This window comes from Malus sylvestris, chromosome 5 (assembly GCF_916048215.2).
Source record: "Malus sylvestris chromosome 5, drMalSylv7.2, whole genome shotgun sequence".
In the NCBI taxonomy this organism is placed as follows: Eukaryota; Viridiplantae; Streptophyta; class Magnoliopsida; order Rosales; family Rosaceae; genus Malus; species Malus sylvestris.
This window is the reverse complement of record NC_062264.1, coordinates 33,141,551-33,167,923: the sequence shown is the minus strand read 5'-3', so window position 1 is coordinate 33,167,923 and position 26,373 is coordinate 33,141,551. Positions and strand designations below refer to the sequence as shown.

Here is a 26,373-nt window from a genome sequence, read left to right as displayed (position 1 = left end):
ATTCCAGTTTGCACCTCACTTACATTTAAACTGGATTATATTTTCTGACTTCCAAAAATCATTAAATACACTGGTATGCTACTCATAAAGACTGTATCATAAAGACTTTTACTGTACCTGGCATCATGTATTGTACATATATATCTCCTTAATCTTTTTTTTTTAATCGTGTAGAAAGATGCAATTCAAGCCTCTATGAAAGAAATGGATTCCGAGTACGTTGCTTCAAAAATAAAATCTAATCATGTTTATGAGATCACACAGTTTTCTACCAGTCGTTGTAAACCGACCTACAAGATTGTCCCCCACGAAGCACAAGTGTGCTTCAATACAAAAACAAAATTTGAAGAGTTACCAGGTGTTCATCCACAGATTCCTTCACATCAATTTTACTTACTTGATTATTCTCAACTAACTTCTCGCATCAATCGGTATGATATTCTCACATGTAATTGTATATATATTTATATAAAAAAAAATTGATATAACCGTAGTATCATTTTGTCAATATCTTTTTAATCATTTTGATTAATCTGACTACAATCTTTGGATAATTTTTAAGATGTTCTGGGACGTATCACTACAGTAAAACCTTTGGAGGACAAAATGATCAGTAATGAGAGAATTGAGAAAGTATGTGAACTTAAATTGTAAAATATCAGGTAAATAATATATCAAAACATCTTAATTTTTTAAATTATTGCACATCTTATTCAAAAGATTAATTTTCTTCTTGATATCCATTCACTTAGGAAAATAAAATGTTAACCTTACGTTGTGGGGTGACACTACAAGAACCCTTGATTTCAAAGCTTTGGAACACTTAACACCACCAGTCTTGGGTGTTTTCACTAGTCTTAAGGTTAAACAATTCAGAGGTATATAATTTTTCTGTGCTATTTTCAATTGTTCATATTTGTTGTATAAAATTATAATCTAATTCTTTATTTATAAACAACCAGAAAACATTATGCTGAACAGCAGTATTTCCACAATGATTTTCATCAATCCAGACATTCCAGAGGCAACCCCTTATAAAACAAGGTCAGTTCCTAAGTCTCAAATAATTTTTTTTTTTTTTCATCTTGAAGTTGAGTCTAAGGGAGAAAAAATGGATATATCTGTTTACATCTGTTTACTAATGATATACATATAAATATGAAATTGTTATTTCAAGTAAGCACATTTGAACAATGGCGTAGCCACACCAAAGGCTACGGTGGGCTGTAGCCCAGGGAGAATTTGTGGCATATGTGTGTGTGCATATATATATTAGTGCATAATCTAATATAATAGGCAAAAAAAAAAAAAAAACTGCAAGAAGAATTATTTTTTAATGAAATTAGCCCGGCGAGTATTTAGCACAACTAGAAATATAAAACTTATCATGGAAAATGTGATGCCATTTTGTTCAAGATTATTCTGCTTTGATTCAGCGGACTTTATATCAGTTTCAATCAATTTTTTTAAGATTGCCTTTACATCTACTTTCCTTGTTTTGATTTCTGCTAGTTGTGTGATTGTAATTGAGATGTCAAGTTTGTTATCTTCTTCTTGTGTTTGCATCTAAATATATGTAAATTTGATGATTCATTGTAATATTTACGGTTTGCAAATGCAAATATTGTTGAGTTCATGCCAAGTAAATTTTAAGTATACAAATTTGTTAAACTTAAATTTTTGCATGCAATATATATGTAGCAAAAAATAAAATAAAAATCATTTGATTTTAGGATAATTTTTTTGGCTAGCCCACCCATAAAAAAAAATTTAGCTCCGCCATTGCATTTGAAAATCCAATGTTTATATATTTGTTCTTAGTTTGAGTGTTTTCAGACTTGAAAAATACTTCACTACAACTTATCTGCAAAATAAACCGGTTAGAAAAACTTAGAAAAATCCATTAATCATAAATTGTAATATATATAACAATTACCTAAAATTGTATGTTACAAACTATCAAACATTTTTTTTCTTCAATATTGTAAACTTATGGAAGCTGTGAAGAAACTTGGCAAGGTCTGTTATAGCTTGACTAGAATTGTTTAAAAAAAGGATGTTGTTGTTATAGAGTAGGCGAAGTAGAATTTCTTTCCCTTAAGGTCAAAATATATTAACTTATTAAAATTCATGAATTTTTTTTTTTCTTATTAGCAAAAAAATACTCTCATCAAAACGTGTTCATTTTAGTCTACCATAATAGCATTTGCATATACATTTGGACAATCTTTCTACAATCCACACTTTAGAAACACAAGCCATATTTGTATATGCATTGGACAATGATACAATAAGTTTATCGATGTATCAAAAATATTGTTTCGAATTTATGATGACGCTATGTTTTACATTTTTTTTTCTTCGATTGATCAATGCCTCATGAACAAGTTATTACTATCCCTTTATCATTTAGATTCTTATTCTATTTTATTTGAATAAAAAAATTTATGCAGCTTTGTTGGTCAGACTCATTCTGTGAAAATATTGTCAACGTCAGCAAAGCAACTAATGGGATCAGAACAATTGGAAACCGTTGAAAAGCTGTCTGTCCAAGATCGGAATATTTTGTATCCAGATTTGTACAAGGTAAACAAACTTTTTGCAATGTTTGAGAATGTAAAAGTAAAGCATTTCCTGCATGAATTTAAATAAAAATCTAAATCTAAAGAGAGATTAGTATATACATGTAGGAAATGTTTAAATTACCAATTAAATGATACTAATTTGAGTTATGATAAATAATAAAATCTAGCTATGAAGTTTCACATACATGTGTCTCTATGTTACATTCTTCTTCTCGCTACTTTTTTTATTGGAATCATGCGTTGGTTGTTGCCCCAGTAGAAATTTTAATTGGTTAAGCTTTGACGACTGGAAATAATATTTTCCGAGCAAGAAAATAGAAAATAAAACTGTCGATCGATGGTTTTATCCCTATCACACTAGGTTACACGTGATTCAAGTCTCATAATAATTTTAATGCTGGTATCTTCTATGGGAATTCTATTTGCATCATCTGAAATATTTTTTGTATGTGCGGATATAGTAATGTCATCTGCTTATGTTTCTCACAATGATTTTTCATGTGCATCCTTAGTTGTCTCTCTCTCTCCCTCTTTTACAGAAACACACACATACAAACACAGAGGAAGAGGGCTATGGTTAACATAGTGATCATGGCAAGGTGGGACTTGGAAAGCATATTGTTAAGACCTTTTTCTTTTTTTGTGGTTGAATCGTAAATGATCTTATCGGGAGTATATGCACCAAAAGACAAACTAATAAGAAATTCTATAGTCTTAATGACTTCATTCTGTCTCAAGATTACTCCATTTTGTCAACATGACAAATTAGTTAAGTACATATCATTCTTAGCTTTAAACCTTGAACAGAAAAGACATATATTTGAAAGCCAAAAAAAAAAAAAAAATGATTTGGTCTCTCTTTTGTCCAACATGAACAGTATGTTTTACATATGCATATATCTCAAAATTGGAGTGATGCTTTCGATATACTGTCTATACACATACTATAAGCACTGTCTTATGCACATAATATTTCAAGATTTAAGTGATGCTTTTGATATGTTATCCATCTTCCATCATTACATGATCCATAATTAATCATTGTCTATGCACATATTTTAGAACACTACAGTCCTATGTAGAGCAGCTATTACCCATTTTGATTCGCATGCTGGATGGTGGTACAAAGCATGTCCATGCTGCTACAAACAACTCAGAAAGAATGAAAACTGTTTGTACCATACTTGACCAATTCCGAAACTACTAAGCACTGGTCAACGTTATACCGTCAATGACCTAGAAGAGTTTTCCTCCAACCAGGAGGCCAATCACAGCGCGACACGTGTCGACATCAGAAGCCAATCATAGCGCGACACGTGTCAACATCAGAAGCCAATCACAACACGACACGTGTCAATGTCAGAATGAAACTAGAAACTCTCTTCTATAAATAGAGATCATTCTCTCACAATATTTCCTAATGTCATTTGAACTAAATCATTCACTAGTACTCACAAAAGGAGAGCTTGAACCTATGTACTTGTGTAAACCCTTCACAATTAATGAGAACTCCTCTACTCCATGGACGTAGCCAATATGGGTGAACCACGTACATCTTGTGTTTGCTTCCCTATCTCTATCCATTTACATACTTATCCACACTAGTGATCAGAGCAATCTAGCGAAGGTCATAAACTTAACACTTTCTATTGTACCAAAGTCCTCACTGATTTTGTGCATCAACATTTGGTGCCGTCTGTGGGAACGACACTTATTCCCACTCTCTTCAGCTTTGCCAAGCTGGTTTCCACCATTCGTACACTCTCTTTTGACCAGGCATCCCTCTCCAACATAGGGAGCGAAGGAAGCCACAACACACAGAATGACACCACTCTAGCACCTAGTGCGAAGCAACGAAAGAAAGAAGGAAAAAAGGTTGCTCTTCAAGCTAAAGTCGATGAGCTAGAAGCCTAAAACAACAAGATAGCAATGAAGAATAAGGTCCTCCAGGAGCAGTATGAGAAGCTCTTTGAGACGCTCCACGAAACTATGCATACTCAAACACGCGAGCTCATTACCCCTGTGGACATCAACCATCATCTGGGTACCCCCCAACACGGACCTCCCTTCGACATGGGTATCCCTGATAAGGAGCGAGCTAATCATCAAAACATTGATCAACTTAAGACTTCTCTCAACCTAGATGCTTCGACCTGAAGCAGGAGAAGTGGAGGAAGACACCTCATTGCAGAAGGGTTGGAAGGATCGAAAACCGTTTATCGTGACTGCCAAGACTTCCTAAAGCGACGTCGAGAGAATCCCCTCCACATATGCTTGAAGATTAATGACCCAAGGGTTTCTGAAAGACTTTGTCCCCTCCCACGACCCAGGCCAGTTGCCAATCTCGGGAAGGAACAACTGGTCCCAAAGGAACAGGAAGGTACAGGGGACTCTGAGGTATTCCGACATACTCGCCCTAGAAGTCAGTACGGCGAGTCCAAGAAAAAACCACACGCCCTTACTCAAACTTTCCTACTTCCAAGAGGCAATGGAGATTTACGAAAGAAAATTTCAGCGGTACATGACTCCACTGAGGACCCCCTTATCGTACAGCTCCTTGAATAAGTAAACACGTTGAAGGCCGAACGTCAGGCCGAGATACCTGACTAGAACCAACCCAGGTCTGGCTCTCTCACAAGGAGGATCCTTGACACCCCCTTCAAGCGAAGACAAAATAAAAGCTTGGTTTACAACTCTATACTGAAAGGGATGACCTAATTGAACACCTTAACCTCTTTGAGTCCAACATGGCATATCGGATGAACACCGACGAAGAGCGATGTATTCTCTTCCCCTCCACCCTCTCTAGCGGAGCTCTAAACTGGTATTGCCGTCTTCCACCTGAGACAGTACACTCATTTGAGGAACTAAGGAAATTGTTTGTCTCTCAACATATCTTCCAGATTGATCGCTTGCATTCTACAGATGACTTGTACACTATTCGTCAAAAGACGGACGAGTCACTACGAAAGTATAATGGTCACTTTAGCCATAAGTATTCTCGCTGTGCTGAGGCAGATGACAAGACCGCCCTCAAAGCCTTCACGGCAGGCCTACGTGATTGTTTCTTCAAGTACATAATCAATGCCAACACTTGGAAAACTTACTCTGAGGTGATGGCACATGCTTACGACCACGCCTCCGCCGAAGCAATGACATACCAAGGGAACCCCTATATGGTTAACCCTTATCAACAAATGGGAAGTGGAAGTCAGGTTCTACCAAGTAAGGAGATCTTGGCCATTCAAACACCTATTGCATTATCTCCTGCCTCATTTAGCTACTCGCTAAGTCACCAAACGTATCTGTCTCTTAGTAAGAGGAAGGATTTTTACTTTCAGCAAGCCCATTACAACAAGAGGGATAAAAGTTCGTATCAAGACAACCAGGGGTGAACGTACCTTCGACTATTATGACTATGGGGCTAAGCATCACTCTTTCAAAGTGGAGGACTAGGTACTAAAGGAAATGCTATTATAAGAAGGCATACATATTACAAATGTTTTGACTCTCAACCGCTTGAGATCTTTTGTCACACAAGCCATTCGGCAAATATTTAAAGAAGAGGGAATTCAGACAACTTCTTCTAAGTCTTTTGCATTCCTAACACTGGAACAATTGGTCCACGCTAACCTACCCTTATACTCCAACTCAGAGCTTCAACATGCGTACTTTGACACAAAGTATGTGATACTAAGTGTTACAACCAACATAGTTCACATATCAAAAGCACGGATCCCTTCATGCATAGCAAAACATTCATAAGCATCACTCATATCAATCAACATAAACATCATACATTCCAACACATTCATACATAAACATCATACATTCAAACACATCCATACATAAGCTAACTGTGCTTCGAAAGGGTTCAAATACTTTGTGTTTTCGACACTTGCTATAATGTGCCTCGACACCTTGCCCTTATTCTCACCAACCAGGTGATGAAATGTGAAGAAGGAACTCATCTTCATGCCACCAACCAGGTGATGAAATGTACAACCCGTACTCTCCTTCATGCCACCAACCAGGTGATGAAATGTGCAACCCGTACTCTAATATCATTTGGCAACTTGCCACTCATGCCACCAACCAGGTGAAGAAGGAATTCATCTTCATGCCACCAACCAGATGATGAAATGTACAACCGGTACTCTCCTTCATGCCACCAACTAGGTGATGAAATGTACAACCCGTACTCTAATATCATTTGGCAACTTGCCACTCATGCCACCAACCGGGTGAAGAATGAACTCATCTTCATGCCACCAACCGGGTGATGAAATGTACAACCCGTACTCTAATATCATTTGGCAACTTGCCACTCATACCACTAACCAGGTGAAGAAGGAACTTATCTTCATGCCACCAACCAAGTGGTAAAATGTACAACTCGTACTCTTATTCATGTCACCAACCAGATGATGAAATGTATAACGCATATTCTAATATCATTTGGCAACTTGCCACTCATGCCATTAACCAAGTGAAGAAGAAACTCATCTTCGTGCCTCCAACCAAGTGATGAAAGCAACTCACCATTCATTCCACCTACCAGAAGACGAGTGGTACAACTTGTACATGTGAACTCCTAGCATTCACAAATAATCAAAAACCCTCAAGCTTGACAACTCAACTAGGGGATCACTTATACCCAACAAGAGTTATAGTCACCAACAAAGTCTTATTGCAAGCCAACAACAACTTCAGTGCATGGCATACGAAGATCAAGCTATTCAGCCCTCTTGCATCTGCTTACCAATTTATGGTGCCAACAAAAGCTTCATCAAAGGAGTTCAACCATAGTTCTCAAAAGCTTCACACACTCTTAATCAAGATAGTGTGAAGCAAAACCAATTTATGGTGCCAACAAGAGCTTTATCAATGGAGGGCAACCACAATTCTCAAAAGCTTCACACACTCTTGATCAAGACAGTGTGAAGCAAAACCAATTAATGGTGCCAACAAGAGCTTCATCAAAGAAGTTCAACCACAATTCTCAAAAAGCTTCACACACTTTTGATCAAGACAGTGTGAAGCAAAACCAATTTATGATGCCAACAAGAGCTTCATCAATGGAAGGCAACCACAATTCTCAAAAGCTTCACACACTCTTGATCAAGACAGTGTGAAGCAAACAAATTTATGGCGTTAACAAGAGCTTCATCAATTGAGGGAAACCACAATTCTCAAAAGCTTCACACACTCTTGATCAAGACAGCGTGAAGCAAAACCAATTTATGGTGCCAACAAAAGCTTCATCAAAGGAGTTCAACCACAATTCTCAAAAACTTCACACACTCTTGATCAAGACAGTGTGAAGCAAAACCAATTTATAGTGCCAACAAAAGCTTTATCAATGGAGGACAACTAACAATTCTGAAACCTTCGAAGCAAATTCAAGACTGTTCGAAGCAAATTCAATTTATATGGTTCATCCAAACCTTCAATTACTACAAGGTGTGACTTGCATCACAATCTCTTGCTCAAGAGTGTGGAAGCAAAATTTGTATATGTTGTCTCTCCCACATTTTCAAATTTCTAGTTTCCCAAAAAAAAAAATGGAAATTCAACAAAGCTTCATCAATGGAGGACAACTGCAAATTCTCAAAAGCTTCAAGATAGTGTGAAGCAAAATCAATTCATGGTACCAAACAAAAGCTTCAACTCCATAGCTTCACCTACAAAGCTTCAACTCCAAAGCTTCACCTACAAAAGCTTCACCCACAATAGCTTCACCTACAAAAGCGTCACCCATAAAAACTTCACCCACAAAAACTTCACCCACCACAAAAGCTTCACTCACAAAAGCTTACTCCACCACAAAAGCTTCCCCCACCACAAAAGCTTCACCCACAATAGCTTCACCTACAAAAGCTTCACCCATAAAAACTTCACCAACAAAAGCTTCACCCACAAAAGCTTCACCCACCACAAAAGCTTCACCTACAAAAGCTTCACCCATAAAAGCTTCACCAACAAAAGCTTCACCCACAAAAGCCTATATGTATATTTTTTTTTTTTTCGGAAATTCGAAAATTGGAAAATTCAAAATTCAAAAATTCAAAAATTCGAAAAATCAAAAGAAAACAAAAATTTGAAAAAAAAAACGAAAAAAAAAATTGTCTAGGCCTCCTCTTCTTTGGGCCTAACAACTTTCATAACAAATATATATGAAGAAGGAGTTTTAGGCTACCACTTAGAAAGGAAATGTCTCATTCGTCAACTCCCTCGACCGGAGACTTGGGGGACTCCTACCATATGCTACTGCACCTTGATACTCGGAAGTCTCACGACCACTCAGTGACTTGGATTTTTCAAGTCTCCAAACGAGAAGTTTTCCTCACTCGGGAAATTAAGGGAGCACTATCTCAATCTACACGCTTCACTCACAAAGCTTCAACATACAAGTTTCAACAAAAGGAAAAATTCAAAGAACTTAGTGAAGAATGCCTTGGTATATTTAACACAATACGTTGAAATGAAGCAAAGCTTGTTTATTGATATCTCCGATAAGTTACAAATATGTACATATACATGAATCAAAATAAACAAATAAGAGGGACCCTTCACAAAGGTTGCTCAGGAGAAGTCTAAGCAGTCGGCAGAGCCCCAGAAAGATGAGGCACTAGAGGGTGATTATTCGGAGCCTCAGTACTAAGTAGAAGCTCAGAAGAATGAGGCACCAAAGGTTGATCATTTGGAGCTTCATTACGCAGTACAGCCCCAGAAGACGAAGGCAATAAATGCCTTTGGAATAAACCCACAAACCTCTGATGATCAAGTAAAATCTAACCATCAGATTCCTGCAGCTGTTCGAGCTTCCTCTTCATGTTTGTAGCATAGTCATGTACGAGTCTGTGCAACTGTTTATTCTCATGCTTGAGCCCTCTGATCTCCTATTTGAGACTTATCACTTCAGCCGCCAATGATTCAACTTGGCGGGTTTGAGCAAATACGCGTTGGGCCATATTAGACACAGAACCTGCACACTGAACACTGAGAGCCAGAGAATCCTTAATAACCAACTCGTCAGATCGTTTGGAAAGTAGTCTGTTATCTTTGGGAGTGAGAAGGTTCCTGACCACCACCGCAGTAGTCATATCATTCTTCATCACAGAGTCCCCAACGGTAAGAGGACCAGTAGGGGATAAGAAGGATGGGCGTCATATGTTGTCTTGAGAAGGCATGGCTGCCTCTTCACCAAAGTTCAAGTCAAAACGACAGTCAGATGGGCCAGACATTCTCAGAAATGATAAAGGAGAAATGAGGTGCAATAAATCTCTGAAGTAAGGGGAAAATTTCTACAAGCAATAACTCTCTGAATGTACTTCTTGCACACAATTGGTGCCCTTATAAAAGAAAGGGCAACAAGGCCGTTGGTTCAAAAATCGAAGAGGCACCACTCTCCGGATTCTGAAGAGGCACCACTTTCCACACGCAACATTAGCTCTTCGGGTACCACATATAACTTTGCCAAAGATCTCTGACAAAGGTTAGACACATAAATTTTGAAGGTCCAGCTACCCTACTATTACCCACAAGGGTAAAGGAACAGCACCACTGCTTGATAACTAGAAAGTCACAATGTATGTCAACCTCCGTGCTCCGTGGCAAGGCAGACTGGCAAAAATCCCCAACCTTTACTCATATTCGAGAAAACACTCCCAACAAGATTGTTTGCTCAAAAATCGAAGAGGTACCGCTTTCCGAATCTCGAAAGCCAGACTCCCAACAGGATTACGTGCTCAAAAATCGAAGAGGCACCGCCCTCCAAATCTCGGAAGCCAGACTCCCACCAGGATTACTTTCTCAAAAATCGAAGAGACACTATTCTCCGAATCTCAAAAGTCAAACTCCCAACAAGATTGCTTTCTAAAAAATCGAACAGGCACTGCTCTCTGAATCTCGAGAGTCAGACTCCTAACAGGATTACGTGCTCAAAAATCGAAGAGGCACCGCCTTCCGAATCTCGAGAGCCAGACTCCCAACAGGATTACTTTCTCAAAAATCAAAGAGGCACTACTCTCCGAATCTCGAGAGCCAGACTCTCAACAAGATTGCTTTCTCAAAAATCTAAGAGGCACCGTTCTCTGAATCTTGAGAGCCAGATCCCCAACATGATTGCTTGTTTGAAAATCGAAGAGGCACTGCTCTTCGAACTACGAGAGCCAGATTTCTTTGGATAAAGCTTATCTGCAATCTTCACACGCAATATCAACTTTCCAAATACCACATACCACTTTTTTCAAAGTGCTCTGACAAAGTTAAAACACATGAAGCTTGCAGCTCCCACTACATTGCTATGACCATGAAGGGTAAAGGAATAGCACTACTACTTGTTGTTAGGGAGACTCCTATATATGTCGACCTTCATCCTCCACAGCCAGGCACACCTGCAAATAAAAAAAAATGCTTAACTTTTCTTCACATCCGAGAGGGCACTCTCAGCAGAGTCTCCCAAAATACTCAGCTTCTTTTCCTCCCGATAATACCTCTGCAAATAAGCCACACTAGAGCAAGAGTATCTCATATCATCAGGGTTAAAAGCAAGAGTATCCCATATCATGCTTTTTCCCTATCTTTTCCTTTGGCCTTGTTCTTACCTGCAATACAAGGAGAAAGAGAGCAATCAGTCAGCACTTGAAATCAAGCTTCCAGTCAAGAACTGACTGCCTAGAACCCCTTGCCTGATTACTTACCTGGCATTGCTCTCGAGTACTCATCTTCAACATCTTATGCTTCCAGAAAAGATACCACATCTGCTTGAGGAACAAATAGGGCAAGTGAGAAAGATACAAGGAACCATGTGGAGACAAGCGTAACAGAACACGTGCTGATACATCCACTACTTTGTTAAAAGCAAAAGTATCCCATATCATCAGGGTCGAACGTACTCTAGATTTAATAGACTTATTTTGACACTCAAATTCTTGAGTCGACCTTATACTCTGGAGGAAATCATAAAACCCTCTAGCCCAGTTCAAGAATAAGCCTGTGGAAAGTTACTTCTTCAAAAGCAAAAGTATCTCATATCATATCTTCTCTATTTGCTTCTCCTTATCCTTGGTGCTATTTATGACACAAGGAGAATGAGAACAATCAACCGGAAGCCAAAGTCGAACCTCTGATCCAGGTTGCTTGCTTAGAAGTCTGATTGCTTACCTTGTCTGTTACCTCCTTCGGTAAATCTCCTAGCTCGGCGACTTGGGGGGCTCCTACTATAGGGTTTGTATCGCACTTGACCAAGCCCGAAACTACAAGTAAGCTTCAAGTGAAATTGATACATTACCTTGTGCATCTTCATCGGTTAAAGATACCACCCTTGGATGGAGGAAAAGTACTTCCAGAGAAGATGCCACATCTACATATGAGACAGATAAGGCAAATGAAAATGATACTACACTTCGGTACTTAGAAGTTTCGTGATTACTCAATAGCTTGGATCTTGCAAGTCCCTAACTGAGGAGCTTCCCTCACTCGGGAACTTAGGGGAGCACTGTTTGTACCATACTTGACCAATCCCGAAACTACTGAGCACCGGTCAACGTTATACCGTCAATGACCCAAAAGAGTTTCCTTCCAACCAGGAGGCCAATCATAGCACGACACGATTTGACATCAGAAGCCAATCATAACGCGACACGTGTTAACATCAGAAACTAATCACAACACGATATGTGTCAATGTTAGAATGAAACTAGAAACTCTCTTCTGTAAATAGAGATCATTCTCTCACAATATTTCCTAATGTTATTTGAACTAAATCATTCACTAGTACTCACAAAAGGAGAGCTTGAACCTATGTACTTATGCAAACCCTTCACAATTAATGAGAACTCCTCTACTCTGTGGACGTAGCCAATCTGGGTGAACCACGTACATCTTGTGTTTGCTTCCCTATCTCTATCCATTTACATACTTATCCACACTAGTGACCGGAGCAATCTAGCGAAGGTCATAAACTTAACACTTTCTGTTGTACCAAAGTCCTCACTGATTTTGTGCATCAACAAAAACAATGACGTGCAAATTTTTCTAAAGCACAGTGTCCAAACTCCCCTCCCCTGGTAAGGCAAATGTTTACAACTACTTTCATAATATTTAAGTACCCTCCCCTGTTTATAACTTATTTCATAAGCGTTATACTTGTCTGTCATATACTTAGGTTCAAAGTAACTTTAATCCTTGAAGACGCCAGCGATGAGACCAGTGCCATCATCGATGGCAAACAAGCAGAACATTTATTTAGAACTTCATGCTTTGACTTAGTTGTCGAAAAAGGGTTTACTGATCAACAAGAATTACCGGATGCAATTCTCCAATGTCGTGGACAAATCAAAAATTTTCAACTTCAATTCGGAAATTTGAAAAATGATTTCTTGATCCAAGCGATTTTCAACGACAAAATACAAGTTATTCAATCAAGCTCCAAAGCTTCTTATGAATCAATGATTGAATTTGAGGAGGAAGATACGGCTGCTCAAAATTTTTCATCGACCCCACCACTTTCTGAAAAAAAAGTTAAAACATCTCTCTTCCACCATTTCACCCATTGTTGTCACAACATTGCCTACAAAAAGTTCAGTTCGGAAGGGTCTTTTCAGCTCTAAGACTAGAAAAAAAAAAACATAAAAGGTAAGAATTTTCACTGTTAGTATCTCATTTTTATCTATATTTTCAAATAACCTGACAGTTACTAATGTATTAATCTCTCTTCTGTTTATATGAATTTAAGGAAAACTGAAATTACCAAAGAAATAGATGAACAAAATACATCGGACAATGAAGATTTCCCATCAAATCTCTCAGGAACAAAGCGCCTCCAATCAAATTTGAAATGGTCTTTACTGCTTCCAAAATCGAGTACATTACATCTGTTTGTTATTAACACATGTATTCTCATAACTCCAATTTTATCATATTTCTTATACAAAAAATTCCAATCTAGAGCAAGAAGAAGTGCAAAGATGATTGATGTTCTTTGTGACAATATAGAACAAATGGGAAATTTTTTTTATGAGCCCAAGAACAGAGAAGTAACATGAAAAATAATTTGGGCAATTTTTGAAACTATATATATTTGGGACTTGAAAGTTTGTCCTTTTAGTCGTTCAAATCTACTTTTTTTGTTGTACATAGAACTTTTAACATAGAATTAGTATAATACAAGTGCAAACAACTAAACAATGTGGGAGACTTTTAGAAATGTATATAAATGTAATTTAGAAATCTTCCCCTTGGATTGCAAATATGCTTTTGATGTAAAGTAAATCGAATGTAATGTAGCTTAAAAAACTATTTTACCCTGTTTGTTTAGCTGTTCTATTAATTTATAAAATGTTTTACAGTGAATGTGTTCCTTTGTGTATAGTAATATATGTGTCAATGTAGATAAGCAGTTTCTAACGTCTGAATATCAATTATTATTAGGTGCCGTTATTCAACTTTGTCTCTTTTTTAAGACATGATTCGTATTTGCTGTAAAATAATTATTCTTACCAGCAATTTTACATTCCAATGCAGTCAACCACCCTCCTCTCTCACAAGTCTTTTCCTTTACGTTATAGAATTGAAAGAGTTAAGCTCTCCTTTTACGCAACAAATAATCCCTCTCTCTTTGTAAACCAAACCTATCTTATTTATCTTAAACATATAAAACCAACACATTCTGTGATAGTAAAGATAAAAATGCTTCTTTTTTTTTATGAAATGATATGGATTAGTCAAGTTATATATAAAACTTTGTTGTCGGACTATATTATAGATGAATAATAAATATTATGTGGATTCAGTTGCTTTCATTTATTTTTGAATAATTTAGAAATGAGTGCTAAATTTTGGTTAAAGTTTTAAACCCGCAGCAGAGTGCGAGCTTCTTTGCTAGTATATTTTATGATTATGGTTAATACGTATCTTACAATTCTTGGACCTGTTTCACTCAGCTTGAGCTATATTCAGGAGTTCGTTTTGTGTTTCCAGTTTCCACTAAGGCCATATTTGAATATGTAGGACTACACTAGTTAGACAGTTAAATGACTAATTAAATCTAATTATGTGTAACTCAGGGAGAATGGGGATGTCATCATCTTACTCGGGGAATTAGATAACTTTTAGAAACCAACCTCTTATGAATAGTTCATCCTAATCTTCCCAGTAAGAAGACTGTATCCATATATTCTTTCCTTAATTGCACGTGAAATCTAGTCTAATCCTGTGTGTCAAGCGTGATCTAAATATTTAAGTGATTATACTTAAACTGTTTTTTTTTTCTTTTTTCTTTTTTTTTGTGGGTGTTGGGTAGGGGGTCAGAAGTGATTTTATTTTACAAAGGTGGGGGAAGGTTCCGATCATTTTAAGTTGATTGTGAGAGCCAACTTTGTACATTTTAGAGTGGGAAAAAGAGTGCCCTGTGAAGACTCTTCATGTGGAAGTCCCCCCTTCTGGGAAATAATCCGGTATTAGATTCCTAGTTACGTTTAGTCCAATGTGGTAAAACTACAAGCATATCTCATTCAAAAGGAATGATAGGGAAACAGGAAAGAACAGCTGAGTTAGCTTGGATTAGGCAATTATTTTGTCATTTGCATGTGCCAATTACACAGCCTCCCATGATTTACTGTGACAATATATCTGCCATAATTTTGTCTACAAATCCAGTATTTCACTGTAAGGCTAAACACATAGAGATTCACTACCACTTTGTTCGTGAAAGGGTAACCAGAGGAGATCTTCAAGTTCAGCATGTATCTTCTGCAGATATTCTAACCAAAGGCCTCTCCGCTCCACTGTTTAACCAGCACTGTGGCAATCTCATGCTTAGCTCCTCGCATGATCTTGAGGGGGAATATAAGAGTGATGAAATCAAAGGCTCTAAGAACGACACTTGTCATCAGATAAAGGAGAGCTGATTGTTAGGATTGTTAAGTTGTCTGTTATAACAGTTGGTTTGTTAGGATGAATTGTCAAGATTCTGTTAGAAAGCATTCGATACTAGTTGTGTATAAAACAGCAAAACCTCTATCAGTTTTAACTGTGTGATATTAATAAGAAATCTCCTCTCTCTGTAATTCTTGAGTCTCAAGCTTCTTCTTATTCCATACTCTTTCTGCAAATCCCTTAATCTTTCATTTGTTAACACATGCGTCATGCATGATTACACAGATACACAGCTAGCTTTGACCATAACAAAAGCATCCAACACGTACATGCATGAACTGTTTATATATGCAAGATTGAGAGAGAGGAAATAACATGAGCTAAACCTTAAAATATTTCAGTACAACTAAGTTGCTCTCCCTTTCCCAGAAAACTTTGCCTCGTTCATCATTGTTTTCGTTGATCATTGTAGTTATAGTCACATTAATTGTGTAAGATAAATCCTTGTGCTACGATGACTCTACACAAAAGCAAAACAGTTCCGGCAGTACTTGTGTTATATTCGATTGTCGACCCGGGCAATAACAACGACATTGAAACTCTGATTAAATGCAATTAGATAATAAATAAACAGCTAAAGTTGATCCTTAAAATTTGATCCAACGGCTAAAGTTATTATAACTTTTAGAGTGGATCCCTGTTTATAGCCGTTGGATCAAATTTCAAGGATCCGGATTGTTTGATGAGGAGGATTAGGTAGAAGGGATCCAGAGAGGATCCCTTTCCTTTATTATGTTCATTCATCTGACACAAATACGAACGACTTGAGTTAAATGTGGAGTCATTGGACAAAATTAATAAAACATATCAGATTAAGGTTGACTGGTATATAAACAAGAAACTACTTGACATGCTAATATGAACTAGCTTGTCCTTGAAGCTTTACTAATAAGTGGGAAGATGGGTCTGTTTAATTGAATTATATGCATCTTTTTTTGTGTGTGAAATTTTAATGGGGTGATTGAATGCAAAATTTCAGGAACTTTATGGACTCGAAGCAAGAAGAATTGGAATGATGAGTATACCAGTGATAGGGTGTGTGCCATTTCAGAGGACTCTGGGTGGGGACATACAGAGAGGATGATGTTCAGAGTCGGTCAACAATGCAACAATGCTCTTCAACTCCAAGCTCTCACACTCAAACGCACTCTCTCAATAAAAGCCTTCCAAACGCTAGACTTGTCTGAATCAGAATATTTTTATACTCCCGAATACTCACCTTCCGATCCCAGGAGGGAGAGTGCTATTTGTAACCTTGATGGTGTGTTTGGATGGTTGGATGTCCAAGATGTAAGCCCTTCAGGGGGAGATGATAATACTATGCCGAGAGAGGAAGTAGGGTCTCGGCATCTTCCTACCGAGAGTGACATAGGTGGGCAGCCACTTATTGCCGTCGAGGAAACTGGTGGGTTTCAGCCAGCTGCTACCGAGGTCGAGCTAGCCTCGCCACAAGCATCTGCCAAAGCCAGCAGCCATGAATTTTGTGCCGAAGCTTCCCCTTTTTTCTCGCTTGATCGTGCCATTGTCGAATACGTCTTCTCTGAATATCACCGAGGTAAGTACCAATGATGCTCATGTAACTAATGATGTTATAAGTACATATAAAGTGCCACCAAGGTAAAATCGTGGTGTACCTCCTGACACGTTCTCTCCAGATGGAAAAGTAAAGTATCCCATAGCTAATTATGTGTCGTGTAATAACCTTTCACCTGAACGCCAAGCTTGGGTGAACAATGTGGAGTCAATTCAAGTGCCAACTCGAATAGAGGACGCTTTGAAGAGTCGAGAATGGGCGGAAGCAATGGATGAAGAGATGAAGGCACTGCAGAAAAATAATACATGGGAAGTAGTATAGTAGTCGAAGGGGAAGAAGCCAGTTGGATGCCGATGGGTTTTCACAGTTAAATACAAAGTTGACGAGTCACTCGACAGTTATAAGGCATGGTTGGTGGCAAAAGGATATACTCAAATGTATGGTGTTGATTACCAGGAAACTTTTTCTCCAGCAGCTAAGATGAATACGGTACGAGTTCTTATATCATTAGCTGCGAATTTGAATTGGCCATTGAAACAGTTTGATGTCAAAAATGCGTTTCTTCATGGACATTTGGAGGAGGAAGTGTATATGGACTTTCCTCCAGGATATGATAATGGAGGAAAAACAGGAAGGGGCCAATTGCAGAAGTCTCTTTATGGGCTTAAGCAGTCACCTCGTGCATGGTTTAGAAGATTCACTCAAACCATGAGGAATAATGGGTATTATCATAGTCATTTTGATCATACTCTATTTGTGAAGTGAAGGAACGGTAAAGTAACAGCCTTGATTATTTATGTCGATGATATGATAATAACAGGGGATGATTCAGATGGGATTGTAAAACTGGAGAAGAACCTTGCGGCCGAGTTCGAGATGAAAACTTTGGGTGACTTAAAGTATTTTCTGGGAGTTGAGGTGGCTCGTTTGTCCCAAGGTATTTTCTTATCTCAAAGGAAGTATGTTCTTGATTTTTTAGAGGAAACATGTATACTTGGATGTAAACCTGTGGATACGCCTATTGTGGAGAAACATCACCTAGGGATTTATCTGGATCAAAAATCAATGGATAAAGGCAGATATCAAAGGCTGGTAGGAAGACTAATTTATTTAGCTTATACTCGTCCAGATATGGCCTATACAGTGAGTGTGGTGAGTCAATTTATGCACTCACCAAGTGTGGATCATATGACTGCTATTATGTGTATCTTGGCGTATTTAAAGTCGGCCCAGGGAAAGGAATCCTGTATAAAAATTCCAGTCATCTGGAAATTGAGGGGTTCACTGATGCTAACTGGGCAGGTGATGTGATTGATAGGTGTTCTAGTTCTGGATATTTTACGTTTGTTGGTTGAAATTTGGTCACTTGGAGAAGTAAGAAACAACATGTGGTGTCTAGGTCTTCTGCGGAGGCCGAATTCAGAGGTATGTCACATGGAGTGTGTGAAGTTCTTTGGTTACGTAAGTTGCTTTGGGGTCTTGGTTTCAAACCAAAGGAGGAGACAAAGTTGTATTATGACAATAAGTCGACATGAGAGATTGCAGAAAATCCGGTGCAACATGACAGAACGAAGCATGTGGAGGTGGATCAACATTTCATTAAGGAAAAGCTCGAGAAGAAGATTGTGTCAATACCGTTTGTGAACTCAGAAGAGCAGCTTGCAGACATCCTCACTCATGCCATGTGTAGTAGAGTTTTTTATGACTCACTTATCAAGTTGGGCATGTGTGACATCTATGCTCCAACTTAAGGGGGAGTGTTGCGTGAGTTAGTTTTCAAATAGGAATGTAAATATTGTGTAAATATTAGAGTCCTTTATTAGGAAGGATATTTCTTATGTCCTTTTTTTAGTTTACCTTGGAGAACAAGGATTGTATGTAATATATTCCCAATTATGCAATACATGAAATTTAAGCCTTAAATCTCTATTTTGTCTACCTTGATGTCTATAATCCATCTCTTGATCTAGTTCGGAACCCGACCGATTGACACTTTGTATACATAATACAGTCAAAAATTTGTGAGAGAAAATATGTATTATTAAAAATAAAAAATAAAAACTCTCATTGTCAACCATTACGTACGAAATTAACTCACTTATAGGGTGTTGTAAGGTGAAGCTTATAATTAATTTGCGCATCCTTTGTTGCTCAATTGCATGGTTTCGCGTACAGGACTCAAAGTGGTGGATTAAGCATGTTGTGGAACGGCAGACTTAGAAGACGGATTTCTGTGCAACTGTTAGGGGTAAACGTGTTCGAACGACTCAGAGTACATGTTTTGGAACATGGGATAGTTACCATCCTTCAGAAAAGTCCTACCAGGTACTTTCCTTTCTTGTCCTCGAAAAACTATCAACAATTTTTTCTGAGGTTGGCCGAATTGACTGTGGTATCTACTTATGGTGAAGTAAGACAAACACAATGTTACATATGAACATTATAATTATCGATCGCGATGATAATAAATTAGTAAACTGGTGAAGAATCATATTACAAAATGTGAAGTAAAAGAGGTCTCTTCCATCAGAGAATGTGAACTTTGTCGAGGACCATATAACAGTTTGGGTACAAAAGCTGTTTTGCTCCAAGTCTATTTTGATGGGTTTTCATTTTCTGGACTTGCCTCCATCGAACATTTTCTCCCCTGAATCCAGGAATAGCGACATGAACTAAATGTCCTGTCCAAGCCAAGGTACTCACTCTAAATGGTCCTGACAAGTGGTGACTTAGATGAGATTTGACATTTTTAAACCACGAAACGCTCGGTTTCCATTTCGGTTGCAGCCTTGCAGGTGTAACCAACCCGCTATTAAGGATATGGCAGAAAGAAATAATAAAAAAAGAGCTCTAGTATAAAGATCCTAGACCCAAATAAAAAACTTGGCTTACAACCTTGTATATGTCGTAATGGCGGAAAACAATTATATTTATTCACCTTGGTGAGAGTTTGATCCCCAACAATTACCATATACCCTAACTATTTATCCACTAACGCTATTGCTCTACTAAAAAACATTGTAGCCAACCTAAAAATGAAAACAAAAATATCATGGTGTGACCATCTTGATATAATTACAACCTTAACCCATATGTAGGCTTGACCAACTGGTTAGGGCAACACGCATGTCCCTTGTAAGTACTAGATTGCCTTAGTAGATAAGGTATTCATTTTTTACTAACTGCGTCCAAGTTAAAACTCTTTCCCCTCCTCTTAGTTTTGCTGAGAGTAATAATATCGTTTATAATTAGAAAAATGTGCATGTACCTTAGGTCCAAGTTCAAATCTCCTTTTTGCAGGTTTTAATAGTTTAAAATATCATTTTGGTTATATGAAACAAAATACAACCTTAAGAATTCTTGAATTTCTCTAGCTTAATTTTCTTTTCCTTTTTTCTTTGTTGTGTAGATTATTTGTTTGTTGGCTTGTTTGGCCAATGTACCCACAAAAATGTTGTAGAAAATACACTTTTGTTTATTTGAATTCTTTCATACATTTTCAGAAGCATTTTTAATTATTTATTCAAATGCAACTGAGGCTAGTACAACTCATTTGACACAAACTGATTAATCTTGAGTTCTGACTGGCGATGGCCATATACGTTATAAAATGACATCAAAATCATTGTACTCACTACTCAGGAATGTAGGTGTTGGTAACTATCGAATTCTTATCGATTACACTAATGAATAAGTAGTCATGATTTTGTGTGCACCACAAGCCCATGGTTTGCAATTGACCTGATTATTAGAGAGAAGAAAGAGAGGGGAGGAAGTGAGGCAATCACTTCGTACGACATAATAGATTCAAAGACTACAATAATTCTTTTACCATAAAAGCTTTATGATAGACAGTTGTAGATGAAGATGAACAAAATATCCTGTGGGGACATTCTCATCAACAATCCACCTATTTCCATAGATTTAAAAACTAGGAAGAAAATAAAAATAAAAATAGCTCTCACGGTTGATGATTGTAGTCGGGGTCAAGTTTTATGTTCTCGAGTTATCTTTTTCAAATAATGAGTAAAACTCTCTTGTTCCGTTGAAGTTCTTTTAATAAAAACTATAAAAATAGAATGGTAAACACACAAAAAGATGAACTTTCTATAAATTTATAAACTACACCAAAATAAAACTCGTAGTTAATGATTATAGCCTAGGACCAAATTTTACGTTTCCACGTTGTCCTTTTCAAACCATGAATAAAGATCCTTCGTTACGTTGAGGTTCTTTCAAAAGAAGAAGAAAAAAAAAAAACTACAGAAAGTAAGAGCAAGCGCAAAAAAAAGAAAAAAAGGTGGGGGGATGAGCATGTTGTATATCTAACAAGAGAGGTAGCTAGTTACATGAAGCATTACTTGGTAGAAAGGGGGGAGAATAAAATTGGAGGAAGGGGCAAAACAGGGGGGATCGAACAGAGTATGCCATCTATGGGAAATTTGATAAAATTATGGTCTTAACCTATCCTGATTTCTGAGTACTGAGATTGAAAAACCCTATTTCTTTTAGCAAGAACTAGGGTTTTCTTTGTCTGTTGTGATGTGATTTATGAGGCTGCAATTCTCTCAAAGTGTCCAAGCCTGTTATCTGCAAGTCTTGAGCTGCACGCAGATTTTTTGTACTCAAACCATGTAAACTCTTCGTAGAGGCTTTCCTCCTCTCCGTTCATGACAGATTGCAATGGAGCTATCTTCTCACTCAAGGGTGGTCCCCCAAAATAAATCATTGACACTCTTGATTTTAAACCATTTGCCAAAACCCTGTGCCTCACACTTTGAAACCTCCCATTAGTCAAAACCTGCAAATTCACCAAAAACCCTAATTAGTAAGGGATAATACTTCCCTCGTTCCCAGAAAATCGAACAAACCAGGGAGACTCTTCTACTTTTTATTTTCTTCTCACAGAGTTTATATTTTTGTGATGGGCAGAAAAGCAAATAGCAATCATTAAGAACCCAGTAAAAAAAATAAAGGGGGATGGTATTCATATCTTATCCAGGGTAACAGGGAATTGAGAGTAAAATAGGAATCTTTCTCTACAGGAAACTGATTGGGATCTTCGTAATTATTATTAAAGGAAAACTAATGAAACGGGCTTGAAAACTTTGAGTTTTAATGATAAGGATAAAATAAAAGGTAAAGTGAATAGTACCAAGATTGACTTGTTAGTGTAAAAATGTAGTTTTTCGTTAAAATGAACAGTACCGGAAGTTTTTCGTTAAAGTTCTCTATTATTAAATCAGTAGCGGTCAGTATAAGGAAAAACAAATTAAAAGCAAGGAAATAATTAGGAAAGTTTCTTATTTCCGCACATGTTTTTCTCATTTTTCTCGTTCTAAAAGTAATAAGAAGCGTGCGAAAACATTTTCTCAAATATATTTACTAGACAGTAGTAGTACCTGTAAAGAGTCACCAACATTGATGAAGAAGGAGTTCTGATCAGGGGGGACTGAAATCCAACTCCCATCTCCCAAAGAAATTTGGAGGCCAGATGTGTTGTTGGATCTTAGCACAGAAATGATTTGTGGGTCTGTGTGCTCTCCAAATCCAATCACATTTCTGGCACTGGCACTACTCAAACCTTGAAGCTCTGGGCATAGTGGGTAGTGATTGAGCCTGAAACAAGAGTCACTCTGTTCATCCATCAGAAGTTTGCTTAACACATTTCTTGGTTGAATCTTCAACCCTTCAGCCATCAGCTCTAGAATCTCACAGGCCATTTTCTTCACAGCTGATATGTAATCATTCAAAGCAGAACTGCAATTACAACCAAATAAAATCAAAGATAAGACCTTTTTGTTAAGAGCTTATCATTAAAACAGGAAAATGATTTCCGCACATCATATTTATTTCTGCTAAATACCAAAAAAACAAAGGGGGGTTGTGTACTGCAGGGAGGGAAAGGGGTGTATAAAAATTATTTCCCTATTAGAAAAGATCAAAACTTTGGAATTAAATTCAAGTTATGATTGGATAACTTTTTTTGTCAAGAAGTTATGATTGAATAAGATACCAAAACTCTTCTGCGCTATTTCCAAAAACTGATAGAAACCTCTGGGAATTGGACTCTGTATTGGTTGTGAGGAGGAGGTACTCTACCCACCCAACATCACCATTCTTCCCAATATGATTGTTCCCATATCCCAACGGATTAGGAGGCCCCGCCTTTTCCTTCTCAGAGAGTGGCATGGAGAAGAATTTGATGGCCTCAGATTCCAATCTGGTAATGAAATCCGTTGGAACACCATGGTTGATGATCTTGAAGAAACCATACTCCTCACAGGCCTTGACAATGAGTTGTTTGGAGTCTGGTTTTGTGAGGTCTACCAGAGGAATCCCAGAAAATAATTTGGAGACATTGTTGCTGGTTCTAGCATAAGAAAAGTTCTCATTAGGTGGTTTGGTCACAAACACCATTGCAGTACTTGTTATTTTATGTTGTATCTAATGTGTCAAAAAAGAGGGAGATAAAAGAAGAGAGTGAGAAGGGGTTGAAAGATGAGAATTCTAGAGAAGAAGATGGGGGAATATTGGTGAGGTGATGGATGGTGGGATTTTGATAATCTGAACAAAGTTGATATGGCTTGAGTAGGAGGGCACTTGGAGGTAACTGGCTTTAGGTTCTTGGCTATTTATAGGGGAACATAGAGAAAGGGCTTGGAACCTTCATGGAATTAATATTTTAAGGGATGACAACTTTTTAGTGTACATAGAACACAATCACAGTGTTTTTATATTAATTTATTACTAGCATATGGGCACACACAAAGTATGTGAGAATTTTTTTTTACTTTTTGTTTTTGAAATAGAAGGAGAGAGGGAGAGAGTGATAGAGAATGTGAGAGTTGAAAGTTTTTTTATTTTTTTTTAATTAGAGATATGTTAGGATTACATATATGTGAGGTTTTGAAAAACAAAAAAACAAAATTTGGTTGTGTGAAATTACATTTCTACCCCATATTTCTGATTTATATTCTGTTTTAATTAGAGAGTTAAACTGATAATTTTATAGAATTTTGATTGACAATGAGTGTTTTATTAATTAGTAGAGATTTATAACTTTATTTGAAAATTTATTATGACTAATCTTCAATCTTTTAAATGCCATCACCTTCCAAAGGGATCTAATGAGTAGTGACTATACGCTGACTGCTCTCCCCTGAAAAGGACATCACAGTCAATTTGAACACAGAGGAAATGGATACATATGATATGGTGGGTTCATTGAATATTTATCCTCTATTTTTTATTTCCTTATATTTCATATCGTTTTCTACATAAAATGAAAAAGGCTGTAAGTTATAGCTAAATGGGATAAGAAGTATTTTTCAGATTCAAGTCTTCTTTTTTGTTTTGACAAGAGATTCAAGTTATAAGTTCTAGCTGAATGGGTAAGAAGTATTTTTCAGATTCAAGTCTTCTTTTTTGTTTTGACAAGAGATTCAAGTCTTTTGTTGTAAGCATTAAGAAAGATATGGGATGCACGAATTACATTTAATATAATTAATCTCCCTGGACACATGTCCTAAACAATAACAGAGATATAAAATGCGTAAATTACATTAGTGTAGTTAGTCGGCCTCTCGCATGCACGCAAATAAGTATGACAATAAAATTTTGAAATAAGTAAATAATTGGAACTAATTATCAGATTATGGTTGGTGGATAATATTTAAAAATTTTAATTATTTTATTTTTTAAATTGAGAAGGAAATAAATCTACCAAAATAAATGGACATTCCAACCAATGAAAACTCTAATGAACCTAAAATTACTTGTTTTTCAAGACCCACTATAAGTTCTACCTTATAAATTTTGATCGCCAACTTATAAAATAGCTAGACATAGTTGCATCTTACTGGAATTGGAAGGATAAACAATTTAAGTTTTTTTTTTTTTTTGTCATGTTTCGAAAGCAACTCTTATCAACTAGTACTATTATAAGTGAACGCTTTCATCAAATTTTTAAAAATTAAATTAAGATATAGATAAATAATTAGTCACTATTATGATGCTAGAGATACCATATTTTATAATTTTAATCATCTCTCCCATAGACAATAATACAAGTAAGTGGCTTACATACGTGGTCTTCTTAACTAGTGTTTTTCGAACATAAAAGCATATTTCCTTTACATATAGATAGGGGTATGTACACTTTTCATACGATTTCCCACTACATATAGATATATTGACTTGCATCTAAACTATACATATCAAAACAAAAAAAGTTAAAGACAGTAACGTAATTATACAAATTTTTGTTGTTTTCTCTTCAAGCTTCACATACAAGTGATTTTATCATTTCTAATTAAAATAAAATAAAAAATAAAAAACAAACCTCTCTCCCTCTCTCCCTCTCTCCCCACTCCGACGTTCTCTCTCACTCTCTTCCTCTCTCTTCCAATTTAAAAATAAAAGTAAAAAATTTCACACACATTTTGTATATGGGCATATACTAGTATAAATTATCTAAACACTTTTCATATGATTTCTCAATAAATAGATATATTAACTTTACATTTCAGAATTTTCTGCCCGAACTCAATCTATTCTCAAATAGTTATAATTCATTTACTCATATATCATGTTTTCGTATCTATAAGAGCCTCGAAGGAAACTGCATGATATGCCATATTCTACTAAATACATCCCCGACAAGCATTTCTTCATGTTATTTTTTTACGTTATAAAACAATAAAAAAATACTCTTTTAAACTAAAAAAATTAAATAAGTCAATTGGCTTGCATGAGTGAAGGCCAAGAGGCTAGTGAAACATAAAATAAGAAAAAAAAATACTAAGATATTGTAAATATTATTTATTATATGATTGTTCACTTTTGGATAAATATATAATATGTAATTAGTCAGGACGTATTTCTATGCACATCTTAAGCCTATAAATAGGAATGAGGATTCTCTTCTCAAATCGTGTCCGTTTATCGTACATCGTACAGTTAGAAATTATTTTAATTATTTTTATTTAAAATTAAACATGAACAGTACATGGAAAAAATTGACCGTACAATATACGATGAATAGACATAATTTGAGGATCCCTGAGATCCTCATTCTATAAATAGGACACATTTTTTTATAATACATATAAAATTCATGCATTTTACATATATTTTTAACATAATATTAATTAAATAAAAATATATATTTTTAATAAATAAATATTAAAATTAAAAATAGGCCAAATTTTTCAAAATATTATTTTTGCAAATTTATCGAATGATATTCCATATTTTACTAACTATGATGAAGAGGTGCTGCTAGGCCAATAATATATTCTATATGGTCTT

General features: G+C 36.6%; 1 protein-coding gene, 1 long non-coding RNA gene and 1 pseudogene across 3 annotated transcripts; 2 read left to right on the top strand and 1 right to left on the bottom strand.

Moving 5' to 3' along the window:
- The first annotated feature begins 204 nt into the window (after window positions 1-204).
- LOC126622798 (uncharacterized) lies at window positions 205-13,201 on the top strand (annotated as a pseudogene).
- Window positions 13,202-21,144: 7,943 nt separating this feature from the next.
- Window positions 21,145-23,690, bottom strand: LOC126624714 (gibberellin 2-beta-dioxygenase 1-like). Of its 2 annotated transcripts, none has more exons than XM_050293814.1 (3): window positions 23,117-23,690; window positions 22,464-22,821; window positions 21,145-21,862 (listed from the first exon to the last, which is right to left on the bottom strand). In XM_050293814.1, exons 1-3 carry the CDS (start codon window positions 23,479-23,481, stop codon window positions 21,611-21,613), a joined length of 975 nt encoding a protein of 324 aa, XP_050149771.1. In that variant the 5' UTR covers window positions 23,482-23,690; the 3' UTR covers window positions 21,145-21,610. The 2 variants fall into 2 exon arrangements, with proteins under 2 accessions (XP_050149771.1, XP_050149770.1); XM_050293813.1 differs by having other exon boundaries at window positions 23,078-23,689.
- Window positions 21,992-22,853, top strand: LOC126624715 (uncharacterized). Its single transcript, XR_007624201.1, has 2 exons — window positions 21,992-22,125; window positions 22,289-22,853. It is a non-coding gene; the product is annotated as an uncharacterized LOC126624715 (long non-coding RNA).
- Window positions 23,691-26,373: the final 2,683 nt, after the last annotated feature.

What these genes read in the sequence shown, in the direction of transcription:
- LOC126624714 (XM_050293813.1), bottom strand. Translation starts at nt 23,481, where the DNA reads ATGGTGTTTGTGACCAAACCACCTAATGAGAACTTTTCTTATGCTAGA. An exon ending in AATAGCGCAGAAGAGTTTTG is followed by an intron (nt 22,822 to 23,077) that starts GTATCTTATTCA and finishes TTGTAATTGCAG; the next exon opens with TTCTGCTTTGAATGATTACA. An exon ending in ATGTTGGTGACTCTTTACAG is followed by an intron (nt 21,863 to 22,463) that starts GTACTACTACTG and finishes GTGAATTTGCAG; the next exon opens with GTTTTGACTAATGGGAGGTT.